General features: G+C 36.2%; 2 protein-coding genes across 9 annotated transcripts in view; one reads left to right on the top strand and one right to left on the bottom strand.

The window, feature by feature from the left end:
* LOC128923552 (protein rtoA-like) overlaps window positions 1-16,525 on the top strand; it is a 2,411,103-nt gene that overhangs the window by 941,537 nt on the left and 1,453,041 nt on the right. The gene's annotated exons all lie outside the window — the stretch shown is intronic.
* Window positions 6,035-6,934, bottom strand: LOC105220482 (uncharacterized). The gene is made up of 4 exons (XM_011196915.3): window positions 6,818-6,934; window positions 6,631-6,755; window positions 6,423-6,579; window positions 6,035-6,338 (listed from the first exon to the last, which is right to left on the bottom strand). Exons 2-4 carry the CDS (start codon window positions 6,635-6,637, stop codon window positions 6,197-6,199), a joined length of 306 nt encoding a protein of 101 aa, XP_011195217.2. The 5' UTR covers window positions 6,638-6,755; window positions 6,818-6,934; the 3' UTR covers window positions 6,035-6,196.

Genomic DNA, 16,525 nt, shown 5'->3' on the forward strand with positions numbered 1-16,525 from the left:
CGGTCCAAGTGGAGGGCACATGGGAATCACAAAAACCTTGGAAAAACTAAAGCAAAGATTTTATTGGGTTGGTTGTCGGCAATCAGTCACGGAATGGATTGCTAATTGTGCTGAGTGCATTAAAGCAAAAGGGCCGAAATCCAGGGGTCACGGCCAGATGAAGCAGTACAATTCGGGCGCCCCATTTGAACGAATTGCCATGGATGTAGCCGGTCCGTTTCCCACCAGTAAATTAGAAAACAAATATGTTTTGGTAGTTATGGATTACTTCAGCAAATGGCCAGAAGTATATCCAATTCCTAATCAAGAAGCTGAAACAGTAGCGAATGTATTCATCAATAATTGGGCAACAAGGTATGGTGTTCCAATAGAATTACATTCTGACCAATGAAGGAATTTCGAATCAGCTCTAATCCAGGAAATGTGCCTAAAATTGGGTATACGGAAAACTCGTACAACAGCCCTACATCTACAATCCGATGGAATGGTAGAACGTTTCAATCGAACTTTAGAAGAACATCTAAAGAAAGTGGTAAACAATCAAAAGGATTGGGACACCCATATAGCTTTGTTCCTGATGGCTTATCGGTCTGCTGTACATGAAACAACGGGGCAGACTCCAGCAAAGGTAATCTTTGGTCATCATCTTCGGTTACCGATTGATTTAAAGTTCGGAATAAACGCAAATGGTGGAAAGAATGTTAGGGAAGCCAACAGTGTCCTAGAAGACGAAATGAGAGAAATTCATGCTATGGTGAGACAGCGGACGCAAATCATGAGGGATAAAATGAAGGCAAAATACGGCAAGGCAATGAACTACGAAGGATTTGTGGAAGGAGATTGGGTATTGTTATATAACCCACAACGGAAGAAAGGATTGTCTCCAAAATTTCAATGTAGTTGGGAAGGACCATACCAGGTTATTAAACGGATAAATGATGTAGTGTATCGTATACAAACCATTGGAAGTAAGTCTAATCGGGACGATCAGACTTAAGTGGATGGCAGTGTGACGAACATGTAAGCTAGAATAAACTAGAATCAACAACGAAATCGATAACTTGCCAGATTTATCCAGACATCGATATTCGTCGTTGCCAGAATGTTCGAGTGACGATAACTTGCTAACAATCGGGTATATAAGGGCTGCCGGACTGGCAGCAAGAGACAGTTCTAATTAGAGAGTTGCCGAGTAAAGTGCAATAAATGGGAAGTAAGAAGTTGTAAACTTGTACAAAGAGTAATAAAGTGTTAAGTTTGTTATATTAGAAATAAAGATAAGTGCATAACCATTAAACAGTGACTTTTATTTGACAATCCAGTGATCGAACTCAAAGTAGAGTTTTAGAGTAAACGACAGATTTTGGAAATCCGTTACAATATTTTGAAACCGCGATTCACCACCGCAAGGGGGACCCTCCGGTTTATAAAAAAAAACTCAATTCTGTGATTCTGAACGCCAGACCCTCCAGAATAAAAAAGTCTCCTTTCCTAGAAAGGATCAATATATAAAAAAACAAGTAAGGAAGGGCTAAGTTCGGATGTAACCGAACATTTTATACTCTCGCAATTTATTTATTTAACTTTATTTATATTATATAATACACAATTTGACCCACATATTCGTCATATATATTGTATAAAGTCCATTGAAAGTTGGAAACCATAATATTACGTTAGAAGCACCGAGGCCCTCGTGTTCGATATATGGGGCCTTAAAAACCTATGGTCCGATTTCGGCGATTTTTAGAATGGGGCTGCCACACTATTAACATAGTATTTGTGCAAAGTTCTGCACCGATATCTTCACTAATGCTTACTTTATATATTGTAAAGTAAACGATTCAGATCGTCTTCAAAGTTCTGGTATATAGTAAGTAGGCGTGGTTGTGAAGCGATTTGACCTATTTTCACAACATATCATTGGGATGTAAGGAAACTATTACAAACCAAGTTTCATTGAAATCGGTCGAGTAGTTCCTGAGATACGGTTTTTGACCCATAAGTGGGCGACGCCACGCCCATTTTCCATTTTGTAAAAAAATCTGAGTGCAGTTTTAATCTGCCATTTCTTATGTGAAATTTAGTGTTTCTGACGTTTTTCGTTACTGAGTTAACTCACTTTTAGTAATTTTCAACCTAACCTTTGTATGGTAGGTGGGCGTGGTTATGATCCGATTTCTTTCATTTTTGGACTGTATTAGGAAGTGGCTAAAAAAACCGACTGCAGAAAGTTTGGTTTATATAGCTTTATTGGTTTGCGAGATATGTACAAAAAACTTAGTAGGGGGCCGGGCCACGCCCACTTCCAAAAAAAATTACATCCAGATATGCCCCTTAATAGTACGATCCTTCAAACCAAAGATTATTTCCATAGCTTTATTTTTGGCTTAGTTGTGGCACTTTATGTGTTTTCGGTTTTCGCCATTTTGTGGGCGTAGCAGTGGTCCGATTTTGCTCATTTTTACTCAAGTTACAGCTTGCACAGACGGACGGACGGACAGACAGACATTCGAATTTGAACTCCACTCTTCACCATGATCACTTTGGTATATATAACCCTATATCTAACTCGTTTAGTTTTGGGTGTTACAAACAACCGTTATGTGAACAAAACTATAATACTCTCTTTAGCAACATTTGTTGCGAGAGTATAAATATTTCCTCTGAACAAAATATATACAAATAACCGATTTGGGGCGGGCCCACGCCCACTTACCCAAGAAAATTACATCCACATATTCCCCTTCATGGTGCGATCCTTTATTCCAAATTTTACTTTTATAACTTTATTTATGGCTTAGTTATGACACTTTATAAATTTTTGGTTTTTGCAATTTGTGGTCGTGGCAATGGTCCGATTTTGCCCATTTTCGAAAGTAACCTCCTCAGTGTGCCAAAGAATACGTGTTCCAAGTTTCGTTAAGATATCTCAATTTTTACTCAAGTTATCCGTTGCACGGACAGACGGACGGACGGACAGACATTCGGATTTTGACTCGTCTCGTCACGCTGATCATTTTGATATATATAACCCTAATCTAACTCGTTTAGTTTTATGACTTACAAACAACCGTTATGTAAACAAAACTATAATACTCTCTTAGCAACTTTTTTTGCGAGAGTATAATAAAGTGGACAACATAATTATAAAATTTTCGAAAGTGGCGGTTAGCAATTTCACTGCTGAAGACATAGCTCGACTGATAGCAACTCAAACGACAAACTTAACGGCTGAGATAGCTCAGCTAAATAATCAAATCAAAAATTTAAATATTGCTGCTCAGGTAACCGAATATGAGACACAGACGATAAATGACTCACTGCCGTCACTAAATAAAAGCGTCGAGCGGAACATTTTTTACCGCACAGCGTTAACGCCCGCGTGGCATCCCTAAATAAAAGCGGCAACTTTACGTCAAATGTCAACACTGTTTGCTTCAATTGTGATTTTCTTTTTGTGAAAAGAGAGTAGTGTGAAGAAAGAAGAATAATTTACTTGAATTGTAATTTTAAAGTTTCATTTTTCAAAGTATAATATAAAAACGTTATTTAAAAAGAATAATTTTAAATTATGGATGACATTGATGTTCTTGAGGATTTATTTCTATTGAATATGATTGCACGAGGACAACGAAGTGGAAATCAAGAGATTTTCAGAACACGTAAAAATCATGGATTTTACTCAAGCGGTGTTTATGTTTTAATTAAAAATAACCCAGAGCTGTTTGTAAAATCAACAAGATTTACGCATGAACAGTTCAAAGTATTATTAAATTTGGTTGAACCATGGTTACGAAAGTACTCGCGCAGGAGTCCAATCGAGCCAGAGCAGAGATTGTACACAGCCAGGTCCGTCGTTTTAGAAACGTGTGAAGTAATGTGGAGAATATTGGCAAGTATTTATGTTTGTCCACCTACTAATGCGGAATGGAAACAAATTTCGGAGGATTTTTGGAATGCAACCAAATTACCACATTGTTTAGGGGCAATAGATGGTAAACATGTGCGAATAAATTGCCCGCCTAATTCAGGATCACAATACTTTAATTATAAACAATTTAATAGCATCGTAAGTATATAAGTGAATGACCAAAAAGAAAACTAAATAAAAATTTAGCACATATAGGTTTTACTTGCAGCTTGCGATAGCAATTATACTTTTACGTTTGTGGACGTTGGCGCATATGGCAGTCAAAGCGATGGCGGTGTGTTTCGGAATTCTCAGTTTGGAAAAATGATTTTAAATAAATCTATAGATGTCCCAGTTGCAACAAATTTGCCCAACTCAGAAATAATATTTCCATAATACTTCGTGGCTGACGCCGCATTCCCTTTGAAAGAAAACATAATGAAGCCATATGCAACAGTTACTGATGTCAGTAAAGAAGTGTTCAACAAAAGATTGTGTAGTGCTTGAATACGAATTGAGATTGCTTTTGGTAAAAAAACTATTCTCTACAGAAATGGAAGTATGTTGCATAATTTTAACAAATTTTTAACCTTTAAGGTATATTAACTTCTCCATGGAGAGTTTTGAGAACATTCATATCCTTTTCGCCGGAAAATGCAAAAAAAGTATTAATATTAACAATTTTATTATATTAAAGATAATACAATTTTGTTTCTATATTTTCAGGTTGTATTAGCAACAATAGTGCTTCATAATTTCTTTAGGTTCGGTAAGGTGAACGGTACTGCTACAGAGGAAACAAACAATTACAATTTGGCAAGTGTAAACAGACACGATTTACTAACAGCCAATACATCGATTTAATCAGCCCTTAATTTATGAAATGATCTTTGTCAATATTTAAATTCTTCATAATACCAAAATTTATATTCATTTCAAGTAAATTTTTATTTAAAAATATTTCAAATAAAAATTTACTTGAAATGAGTGAGAAGATGATTTTTCAACTCGTGAATGAAATTTATGCCACACTCCTCCAGCGACTGTCTTTGAGACCTGTTGATTGTCATCCCAAATGCAAGTTTCATTGGAAACTGAATACGTTTGAACTGAAATGGCGAATCGTTGGAAGTCAAAGAAATTCTTGGAATCAAGCATTCTGCCCCTTGTAAGTCCCTTTAAAAAACTCTTGCAACTATTACATTATTCGATAGCTGCTTGAAGATTGCGAAGCATAATAAATGACAAAGCATTATAATGACAAAGAATTTAGAAATTTCACTGGATAATTCACAGCTTCGTCTTCATTTTCAACATGATCGATCGATGTGTATGAACACAAATATCCCGGAAGTTGACTTTAAGTCGTATAGATTAAATCATCGACATCGGTGGTTTTGACTGTTAAAAATCTGCGTGCCCTCAACCAATCGTAGTTACGATAAATTTGGCTAATGTTCGGATTGATATCAAACCATTAGAAGTATTAACCGGAATTTGCCCAGTTCTTTGCAGATCTTCTGCGGTGCTATCCTGTTGCAGGAACACACGCATATTCATGGTCAATCATATGGTTTTCGCGTGCCGCCACAAGTACGATGACTTGAGACATGCGTTCAATTCCTCCGCCGCTGTTGATTTCGAAATAACAGAATGTGTTTGTCAATAACAGTATCATTACGCCACCAAAGCGATGATTATTATTCCACAGATCTTTCATTGTTCTGTGAAGTGCTTCTAGAAAATTGCGCTCATCTCATATATGTTTCATAGATTTGCATGTTTAACTGAAGCTACAGTGTCGTATGTGCCGTTCTTCCAACTTCAAGTAGCGTTGCTGCAATTCTAGTAGACGTAATGCCATTTTGAGATCGAATTATTGCCAAAATCCCGTTTTTTACACATTTACCACTGTTTCTTCGCTCCTATTGGTCGTGATGCTATATAGCCTATAGCCTTCCTCGATAAATGGACTATCCAATACAAAAAGAATTATTCAGCGCGAGATTAGCGCGTTCAAACCAACAAACAAACAAACTCTTCAGCTTTATAATATTAGTATAGATATTGAGAAAAAATTAACAATTATTTACAGATTAGACTAGTTAATAAGTAGGGAGATATTAATTTTTATTTATTTTCCTCTTAACTAAATTTAAAATTTCTATCTCTACGTCATCTATTTCACCTTCTGGGAGCCTATCTAATTTGCTCCTCAGCATACCAAAAAAGTGTTGGGCTTATCTGTTGTTGTTGTTGTCGTAGGTTCTTCATATTTTCTCTTCATAGCCAGAAGTACTTCTGTGAAGAGACCATCGCTGCTCCGTTTTCTACTTTTGTTGGTGCTGGTGGTGTTCGACAACTGGCTATTGCTGTCTTCGGACCATCCCATGTGTCCAAATCAGCGGAAACGTTGCTGGTTGTACTAAAAATGAAGAGTTAATATTTTTCTTAAACTTTTTACATAATTATATGAAATATATGAAACATTAATAACGATTCTTAATACCTGGCAGGTTCCATAGATTCCGCTAAAAATTCCATGCTTGCCGCACACTTCCAAGCAGGCCCAAGCTTTTGTTGAGAACCGGAGAGAAGATTTTCAAAATTTTTAATTTTTCGGTATTTATCCCGCAGGCTCTTCCACTTTATTTTGCATTCCTTAGCTAAATGAAATATTTTATTAGTGATTCCTAAACTATTTTTTAATACCTTACCTGACATATTTATTTCTTTGGAAATCTCTTCCCAAATCCGCTCTTTGTGTTTTATATCCTTGTATTTTGGGTTTCTTTTGTCAAAAATTACCGTGAACAAATTCAATAATTTTTTCACAAGAAATCTAAAATTGTTACAAAATTAAATGTTTACACTCGGACGAATTAAATTATTGATAATACTTACATCCATTTGTCACAGTTAACTTCGCAAGTTAACTAATTTTAAAGTTTTCTATTACAAATATGTATATATGTGAACAAATAGATGTGAGAGATAGATATATGTGAATATATCTATAACTTTTATTTTCGCAGCCAACTTTACTTCTTAACGCGCTGTCAAAATAGAAATTTTCAACCGCTCAGCGTTGCCGTCGCGTTATTTCGATATGCGCCATACAAATTGTATGGGCATGAGGATTTTTTGACAGTCATTTGCCGCTGACTCTTTTATTTAGGGAAGGCAGTCAATCATATGTAACAAAAATTTGTAAATAGTGAAATCCCTACCAGAATTTTCGGGGAAATCGTATGTCAGCTGGAGGGAAGCTGCGAAAAACACAATGAGCCTTTATGTAGAGGGGAGTAGGAGATATTTTTGGGCGCCAACGATATTGCGAAACAAAATTGTAGGCAATGCCAACGATATCTTAACTAATCATGGCACAGTATTAAACCTAGAAGCCATATTCTCTAGATTAGATTTTGCGTATGCAGATAGAAGGCAAATTCATGTGATTGACCAAGAGATGAGTATTATGCGACAAGGATCGAAATCCTTAATTGATTACTATAATGAAGTTAATCAGAAATTGACATTATTAATTAATAACAAGTAAGGAAGGGCTAAGTTCGGGTGTAACCGAACATTTTATACTCTCACAATTTATTTATTTAATATTATATAATATGTACACAATTTGACCCACATATTCGTCATATATATTGTATAAAGTCCATTGAAAGTTGGAAACCATAATATTAGGTTAGAAGCACCGAGGTCTTCGTGTTCGATATATGGGGCCTTAAAAACCTATGGTCCGATTTCCGCGATTTTTAGAATGGGGCTGCCACACTATTAACATAGTATTTATGCAAAGTTCTGCACCGATATCTTCACTAGTACTTACTTTATATATTGTAAAGTAAACGATTCAAATTATCTTCAAAGTTCTTGGGTATAGGTAGTGAAGCGATTTGGCCTATTTTCATAACATATCATTGGGATGTAAAGAAACTATTACAAACCAAGTTTCATTGAAATCGGTCGAGTAGTTCCTGAGATATGGGTTTTGACCCATAAGTAGGCGACGCCACGCCCATTTTCCATTTTGTAAAAAATCTGAGTGCAGCTTTAATCTGCCATTTCTTATGTGAAATTTAGTGTTTATGACGTTTTTCGTTAGTAAGTTAACCCACTTTTAGCAATTTTCAACCAAACTTTTGTATGGGAGGTGGGCGTGGTTATGATCCGATTTCTTTCATTTTTGAACTGTATTAGGAAGTGGCTAAAAAAAACGACTGCAGAAAGTTTGGTTTATATAGCTCTATTGGTTTGCGAGATATGTACAAAAAACATAGTAGGGGGCGGGACCCTCTTTCCCAAAAAAAAAATACATCCAAATATGCCCCTTCATAGTGCGATCCTTCATACCAAATTTCATTTCCATAGCTTTATTTATGGCTTAGTTATGGCACTTTATGTGTTTTCGGTTTTCGCCATTTTGTGGGCGTGGCAGTGGTCCGATTTTTTGGTTTGCGAGATATGTACGAAAAACATAGTAGGGGGCGGGGCCACGCCCTCTTTCCCAAAAAAAAAAAATACATCCAAATATGCCCCTTCATAGTGCGATCCTTCATACCAAATTTCATTTCCATAGCTTTATTTATGGCTTAGTTATGGCACTTTATGTGTTTTCGGTTTTCGCCATTTTGTGGGCGTGGCAGTGGTCCGATTTTGCTCATTTTCGAAGACAACCTTCCTATGGTGCCAAGAAATAAGTGTGCCAAGTTTCATCAAGATATCTTAATTTTTACTCAAGTTATAGCTTGCACAGACGGACGGACGGACGGACGGACAGACAGATATTCGGATTTGAACTCCACTCTTCACCCTGATCACTTTGGTATATGTAACCCTATATCTAACTCTTTTAGTTTTGGGTGTTACAAACAATTGTTATGTGAACAAAACTATAATACTCTCTTTAGCAACATTTGTTGCGAGAGTATAAAAAACCATTATGACACACGGAACGAATTCCGAGATCACGAAACAATTGAATATAAAGAACCGCGAAACCGTGCTTAGAACGTTTATAACAGGTTTAAATTATTATTATTAAACCAAATTGTATTTATTATTATATTATTAAACCAAATTTTATTTACATTGACACCTACCGATTTGCCAAATGCTCTTGCTAAAGCGCAAGAACTCCATTCAAACCAAATGCGATCCCAATTTGCTTTGCAATTTACGAAAAACAACAATGAAAATTTTTCACGAAACCAACCTCAAGTTAACAAAAGATATCCGAATTTTCAGAATAACTTAAGGTACCCACAAAGGAACGCTAACTCAAACCTAAAATATTCAAATCGTTCAGAACCAATGGACGTGGATCAATCAATCCAACTAATAAATAGATGGGATGTCCGTGCAAGCACTGGCTAGGACCAATAGATTTAATTGGCAAAGCAATTATAGACCGAGAAACATAACAAAGAGGCAAAATGAAAGTGCGCAAGTGAGCACACAACCTCAACCAAAAATACAAAGAATCAATAACATTGGTGAAAACCATTTTTTAGGGTAAACTCTGATTTGCCCTATATAATAAAAACAAACATGAAGACCGGGCAAATCATCAGAATTTTGATAGACACGGGGGCAACCAGCTCATATATACGAACTGGAGTTTACAATAACAAAAATACGTTAGCAATAAAGAAGAGGGTAAGAACCATTAATGGTTCTACCATCATAAGCTATTTCCATAATATCAATCTATTAGGCGTGCAAGAACGATTTTATGAAATTAATAACCTAGAGAGTGATCTGTTAATTGGTATTAATTTCCTAAACAAAATCGGAGCCACAATAGATATTCCAAATAGGAAATTAATTTATGGAAACAATAAAATAGAGAAAATACATTTTCTCAATGATTTAATTTTATCAAACCCGGAAAATATGAATATTTAAGAATGCCATTTGGGCTAAAAAATGCTCCAAGTATATTCCAGAGAACAATGAACAATATTCTACACGAATGCATCGGAAAGTTTTGTCACGTCTATATTGACTATATTTTAGTATACATACTCGAAAACATTAAAGGAACATATGTATATTTCATTTAAAATATATAGTACAAACACTTGAAAAGGCCCATATGAAAATTTCTATGGAAAAGTCAAAGTTCATAGCAACCGAAGTTGAATTTTTAGGATACGTTGTCTCCCATAAAGTAATAAAAACAGATCCCAAAAAGGTAGAAACCATAAAGAATTATCCAAACCCCAAGACGCTACGGCAACTTAGAGGATTTTTAGGTATAACGGGATATTACAGAAAATTTATTGAAAACTACGCAACAATTGCTAAACCATTGACCAAGCATCTAAAAGGAGAAAATGGGAAAATATCCCAATATATGTAAAAAAAACGGTTATTAACCTTGATTAGGAAGGATTAGCTGCTTGAAACTTTGACTTTGACTTTGACTTTGAAAAAAGCATTACAAGAACAAATTGAACTTGTGCAACCAAATTTTGAAAAAAAATTAATACTAACCACTGATGCTTCAAACGTAGCTGTAGGTGCAGTTTTATCCCAAGAAGGAAGACTGATTACATTCATTTCAAAAACACTAAATTCCACCGAACAAAATTACGCAACAAATGAAAAAGAATTATTCGCCATAGTATGGGCACTAAAAACTTTAAGACATTATCTTTATGCAGTAAAGGACTTGGAAATCCATACTGATCACCAGCCATTGGCATTCGCAATGTCTGAAAAAAATCCAAATGTAAAAATGAAAAGATGGAGAGCTTTCAACGAAGAATTTTCGCCAAAAATTGTTTATAAACAGGGAGCAACAAATGTAGTTGCTGACGCACTGTCCAGACAAATTTTAAATAATTTAACTAGTTTTGATGAGCCAAGTCACTCAAGCAATTCAACAATAGAAACCCAACATTCTGCAGAAAGCAGCGATGAATACCAAATTCATGAAACAAAAAAGCCTTTAAATCATTTCAAACAACAAATAGTTATTGATAATGGGGCAAAAATGTCTGTCTTAGAGACAATTTCTTATTTTAATAACAAACGATTTTTGATTGAATACGACATACCAGAAAATATAGTTGGTATTTTAAAAGAATATATAAATCCAAAAGTAGTGATTCTGCACACCTGATGTGCTGTATGCAATAAAAAATATTTTAAAAGAAGCATTCCCGACAATCAAATTTTTATATACCAAACTATTCCCGAATGATATCACTAATAAAGAAGATCAAGGAGCAATAATTGAACAAACCCATAACAGATCACATAGAAATAATAGGGAAAATTTGGCACAAATAAGGCAACAATATTATTGGCCTTTAATGATAAAACAATTCAAACAATATGCAAAAAATTGTAGCATATGTAACACAAATATATACGAAAGGCACCCAAAACAAATTCCAATAGGGGAAGCACCTATACCACAAAAAGAAGAAGAACAATTTCACATCGACATTTTTTTCGCACAAAAATTAAAATTCCTTACGTGCATTAACACTTATTCTAAATTTTTAACGATAAAACATATTGAAGATAAATCAAATTTAGAAGAAAATATTTTAGAACTTTTACAGCCATTCCTAGATGTAAAAAGCATAGTTATTGACAACGAACCAGGTTTAAGTACAATTCAATTCAAATCCCAAATGGAACGATTAAATATACAAATTTATTATTGTACACCACTCCACAGTACTAGTAATGGACAAATAGAAAGGGTTCATTCGACATTAATAGAGATTTCAAGATGCTTAAAACAGGAATATAGTTTAACTAGCTGACCCGGTAAACTTCGTTCTGCCCAAAATATAATTTTTTTTTTTATTTCAAAAATTACACCGGTTTTGGTTTCAATAGAATATGAACGATTTTTCCTAATTTCATTGTGTATACTTTAAATACCGCCTTTTTTGTCTTTGACAAATTCTCAATATTGAAAAATAGTGAAGAAAAAATTATTGCTGAGTTTTTTGAAATGTTTTTGATAAAAAATTTTAATAAAAAAACATGATATACAGGCAGGTTCTGCAATTTACTTCCGAGTGAAATTTTGTGGAAAGTACCTTCTGTACCTAATTTGACAATTTTTTTACAAATTTTACTCGGAAGTGAATTGCCAGAACCTGCCTGATAAACATTTTTTTCGAGGGTACATAAATGCTTTTTGAATTTAATTGCTTTAAAAATGCTACTCTTTTCAATAATGCTGACACATCGCGTCTAGGATTTGTTGACAATTTAATAAAATTAAGTTTGTACTATTCTCATTCAATTTTATTAGTTTTAATCCAGTCTTGAAAATATATAATTTTTGTACATATTTAGTTTAGGGCTGCACGATATTTTTGGTTTTCTGTTCCGCGGCGTAAATAAACAGTGAGGAAGGTTTTTCAACACGGGAACACGCCACATAGAGCTGGCCATGTGAAAAGCAAGACATTTCTAAATTTATGCCGCATACTTCCAGCGACTGCCCTTGTGACTTGTTTATTGTCATCGCAAATGCAAGTTTCACTGGGAACTGCAAACGTCTGAATTGGAATGGCAAATCTGTTGAAGTAAATGGAATTCGGGGAAGTAAGCATTCTTCTCTCTTGAACGGGCCTTTCAAAATGCTTGCCACTATTAAATTGTCCATTAGCTTGGTCACAATCAGTCGAGTACCATTGCACAGTTTGGGAGCATAAAGATTCCGTAGTATAATAACTACAGACCCAACTTTGAGGCGCAAATTATGAGGCGGCATTCCAGGCGGCATCAAAGAGTTTAAGAACTCCACTGGGTAATTTACTACCACGTCTTCATTTTCAACGCGATCGATTGATTTATATGACCGCAGATCTCCCGGAATTTGAGTTTTAATCGTCCAATTCAAGTCGTTGACATCCATATTTTTTGCTGCTAAAAATTGCGAGCGTGCTTAACCAATCGTAGTTACCATAATTTTGAGCAATATTTGGATATACACTAGTGATTAGTTCATATTTATTAGATGTGAATTGGCAAATCGTTGTTGGAATCGATATTAATCCACTGCAAGGATCTATCGGAACTTTTCGATTTCCGATTCGCAGCAGCTCTTTTGAAAAACCTCCACAGTTCTATCGTTTTGCAGCAAAACTCGCATATTCATGGTCAATGAAATGGTTTTAACAAACCTCTACAAATGCGATGACTTCAGACATGCGTTTAGCTCATCCGCCCCTGTTGATTTTGGAATCACGGGAAGTGTTTGTCTAAAGTCGCCCGACAGCAATATCATCACTCTTCCAAAGCAACGATTATTGTTGCGCAAATCTCTCAGTGTACGATCGAGTGCTTCTAATGATCGTTTGTGGGCCATTGTGCATTCATCCCATATGATTAACTTACATTTTTTTAAAACTTGTGCCATTGCTGATTGCTTTGAAATATTGCAAGCAGGACTTTCGTGTCTTTGCAAGTTTAATGGAAGCTTTAATGCTGAATGTGCCGTTCTTCCACCTTCTAACAGTGTTGCAGCAATCCCGGTAGATGCAAGAGCTAATGCTATACCACCTTGACCACGTATTGCTGCTAGTATTAAAGACAAAGAAACGTTTTGCCAGTCCCGCCGGCCGCATCGAGGAAAAATATGCCACCGTTTCCACTATCTACAGCATTTATTAGCTGATTGTACGCACTGCTTTGCTGTTCATTCAACAGTGGAACATTTGTTTGTACTTGTTGTTGCAAGTGAGTTATATCGTAAGCACGCTCGCGGTCCATCTACAGTCCTCAATGATTCAAATGAAGTTGAACTGGGCACATTAATCAAAAGCAAACGTAGGTAAAAGCAATCATCGTTCTTTGGATGGATGTAAATTCTTCCCAATGCATCAGTTGAAAAAACACCCGGATAACCATCTACCGGATGGCCGTTCTTCCTGCGCAATCATTTCTTCGGCGATGCATTCCATGTATAATACCGAGGCATCTCCGAGTAAAGCAATGTTCTCGCGAACGGATCACTGGCGCAAGTTGCAAAGAAACTTGTTAAAGTGGTTGCTGGTGGTATTTCCGTTCGCTGTACTATGTTCTCTGCGTTGAAATAAACTCGCTGGCCATTCTCCAAATGAGCTGCCAGATGCACAACAGTAGGATGGCGTCCATGAATTGCAAATAAAAATAATCTCCAGATTGCTTCATTGCAGTTCACATATCTGCCCATTTGAAATTTGCTACTTTCATCTCGTTCAACGCCAATAACCGCCATATCGCTTCCTTTGGTGACATATTTGCAAACATACTTAATTGATTTTATTGAACTGCAATACTCAACATTTATATGTGTTTTGACTGCCTTAGACAAAATTGGCGAATATGGAACGATTCATGTGTTATCAACCACGAAATTCTTTCCTTTCAATTGAGTGATGAATGTTCTGCCATTGTCAGCGGGTGAGCGACGCCGATAGAGAGGGTAACTCTCGTGCAACTCTTGATCTATTTCAACATCAGGAATTTCGGCGGAAATGATGTCATCAATTTGGTCAGGTGTAATTTTTTACACCATCCAAAGAAGAATGTGTGCGTGGGGCAAACCTCTCTTCTGCCACTCCACTGAGTACATCTAGCATCGAACAGTGCCATATACACGTCGTTTCGTAGTAAAGTCCATCAAACATCTGAGTTTTTGTTTAAACACGCGTGCTGTAACGTCGTGGCGATCGCTTGGTGATTGACCGGGATGCAATAGATTCGTAATGTCTGGCCATTTTGGATTGCAAGTAAATGTAACAAACAAATCCGGCCGTCCATAATTGCGCACGTAAGTCATCGCATCCTGGGAGTACTCATGCATGTGTCTAGGACTGCCAATGTATGTCGATGGCAAAATATAGAGTCGACCAATATCTGTAATATCCGCCTCACCATTTATTGCATCTCTTAAGTGAATATACTCTTCAGATCGCAACTTCGACTGATTGTATCGCATGTAATTAAGTCGTTCTGTCTCAACTTTAACGTACATGTCAACTGCATAGTTGTCATAGTTTTGGCGAATCATCATTCGATATGCGTAAAACTTCATTGAACTGACTTTTTTATTTGTCTCGACACCTAAAAGCTTAAATTACCTATATGAAGTAGCAAACAAAATTTTTTTTTTACTAACAATTCACCGGATTGATCATCTTATATCCTAAGTGATATACGTCTTCTCCACGGCAGAACATGAGCGGATATTGCATTGCGTCGTAAGACCGATGTGTCTCACTTATCCGTTTTAGTGCGTTTTGACACGTGTTTAACAATATCACGTGACTGCAAATTTTCTCCAACAACAACAACTGATATTTCGCTATCTGTAGGTGCATTATATTGTCTTTCATGTGTCCCTGTTGGTCTTTTGTCCGCTTGTATGATTATACTATGATCATCTGTTGGCATACGTTCCAACGAAATGAGGCCATTGTGTTCGGGTAACATTTGCTGCAATTGTTCGATTATTTCGTTGTATTGAAGATAGCACAACGCCGATTTACTTCATCATGTGAATCTCCCAGAAAGTAAATTTGGAGATATTTGTGTACTTGATCTGGATGCGGCAACAGCGATCCAGCGAGATGAAAAATTTGCCCATGAACCTGTATAATTGGAGGAAAGCTCTGTAGTTTCTGTCGAATATTGTTTGGCAAAAATACCTTAAACGTTGTATTGTAGTTTTGTTCATTTACAATTTCACCGCCAAACGACGTCATTTGAAAACAATCGTTGTACATTTTAGTGTGCTTTAAGAAATGGCTCGAGTGAGGAGATTCACCGTAAAGCAGCTGGAACAATGGCTGTGGTGGTGAAAGCAATTCTGGCAACTTAACCTTTCCCCCGGCGCAACATAACCCTGGCGGTTCATTTTTAAATTTGACTGCATTGCAATATTGACAAACTACTGACATCTGACCGATTTGAACAGATGCGCTATATTGAATGTTTGGATCATATCGAAAACTTGCTCGTTCAATGTTCACAAAAGAAAGATGTTGCCCCTGTTGTCGTCAAATAATCGCATGTTGTGATCTTACTTCATCACTTTGGCGAGCACGAACTTCCCTTCTTCTCGATCGTTGTTGCTGATTGTGAACTTCCCTTCTTCTCAATCGTTCTTGCTGATTGTATGTTTGGTTGACATCTTCTAACTGGTGCGTGCTATTCTCCAGCAGTCTATTTCGTGGTGATACCCTCTCAATAACACTTTCCCTTTGACGTGCTCTGCTATTTCGTGTTCTCCTTGCGGCCTGGGAACTCCGAGAAGTGTTACCATACGTACTGATGCTTGGCATCGTAACAAATATCTAATTGGAAATGATCATTCATTTGCATAAAGTTCATATGAAGTTTTACGGACCAATAACTTACCTCTGAAAACTCCAAAAATGAATCCAATGTACATAAATCGGTATTCGCCAACACCATCATCACTTCCACTAAATAACTCACTTTTTAAAACAAAATATATCAATATATCAGTAAAGCAAGGCGCATTTTTATTGCCCTCTAAATTTTGCGTGTTCGATTGCAAAGCAAAATTGACGTTTAATTTAATTTGTGTTTGTTTCATAAAACTGC

The sequence above is a fragment of the Zeugodacus cucurbitae genome, chromosome Y (assembly GCF_028554725.1).
Source record: "Zeugodacus cucurbitae isolate PBARC_wt_2022May chromosome Y, idZeuCucr1.2, whole genome shotgun sequence".
NCBI lineage: Eukaryota > Metazoa > Arthropoda > Insecta > Diptera > Tephritidae > Zeugodacus > Zeugodacus cucurbitae.

Excerpts from the sequence above, each read along its gene's own strand:
- LOC105220482 (XM_011196915.3), bottom strand. Across the intron at positions 6,339-6,422 it reads GAATCTATGGAACCTGCCAG|TACAACCAGCAACGTTTCCG; the intron begins GTATTAAGAATC and ends CTTCATTTTTAG.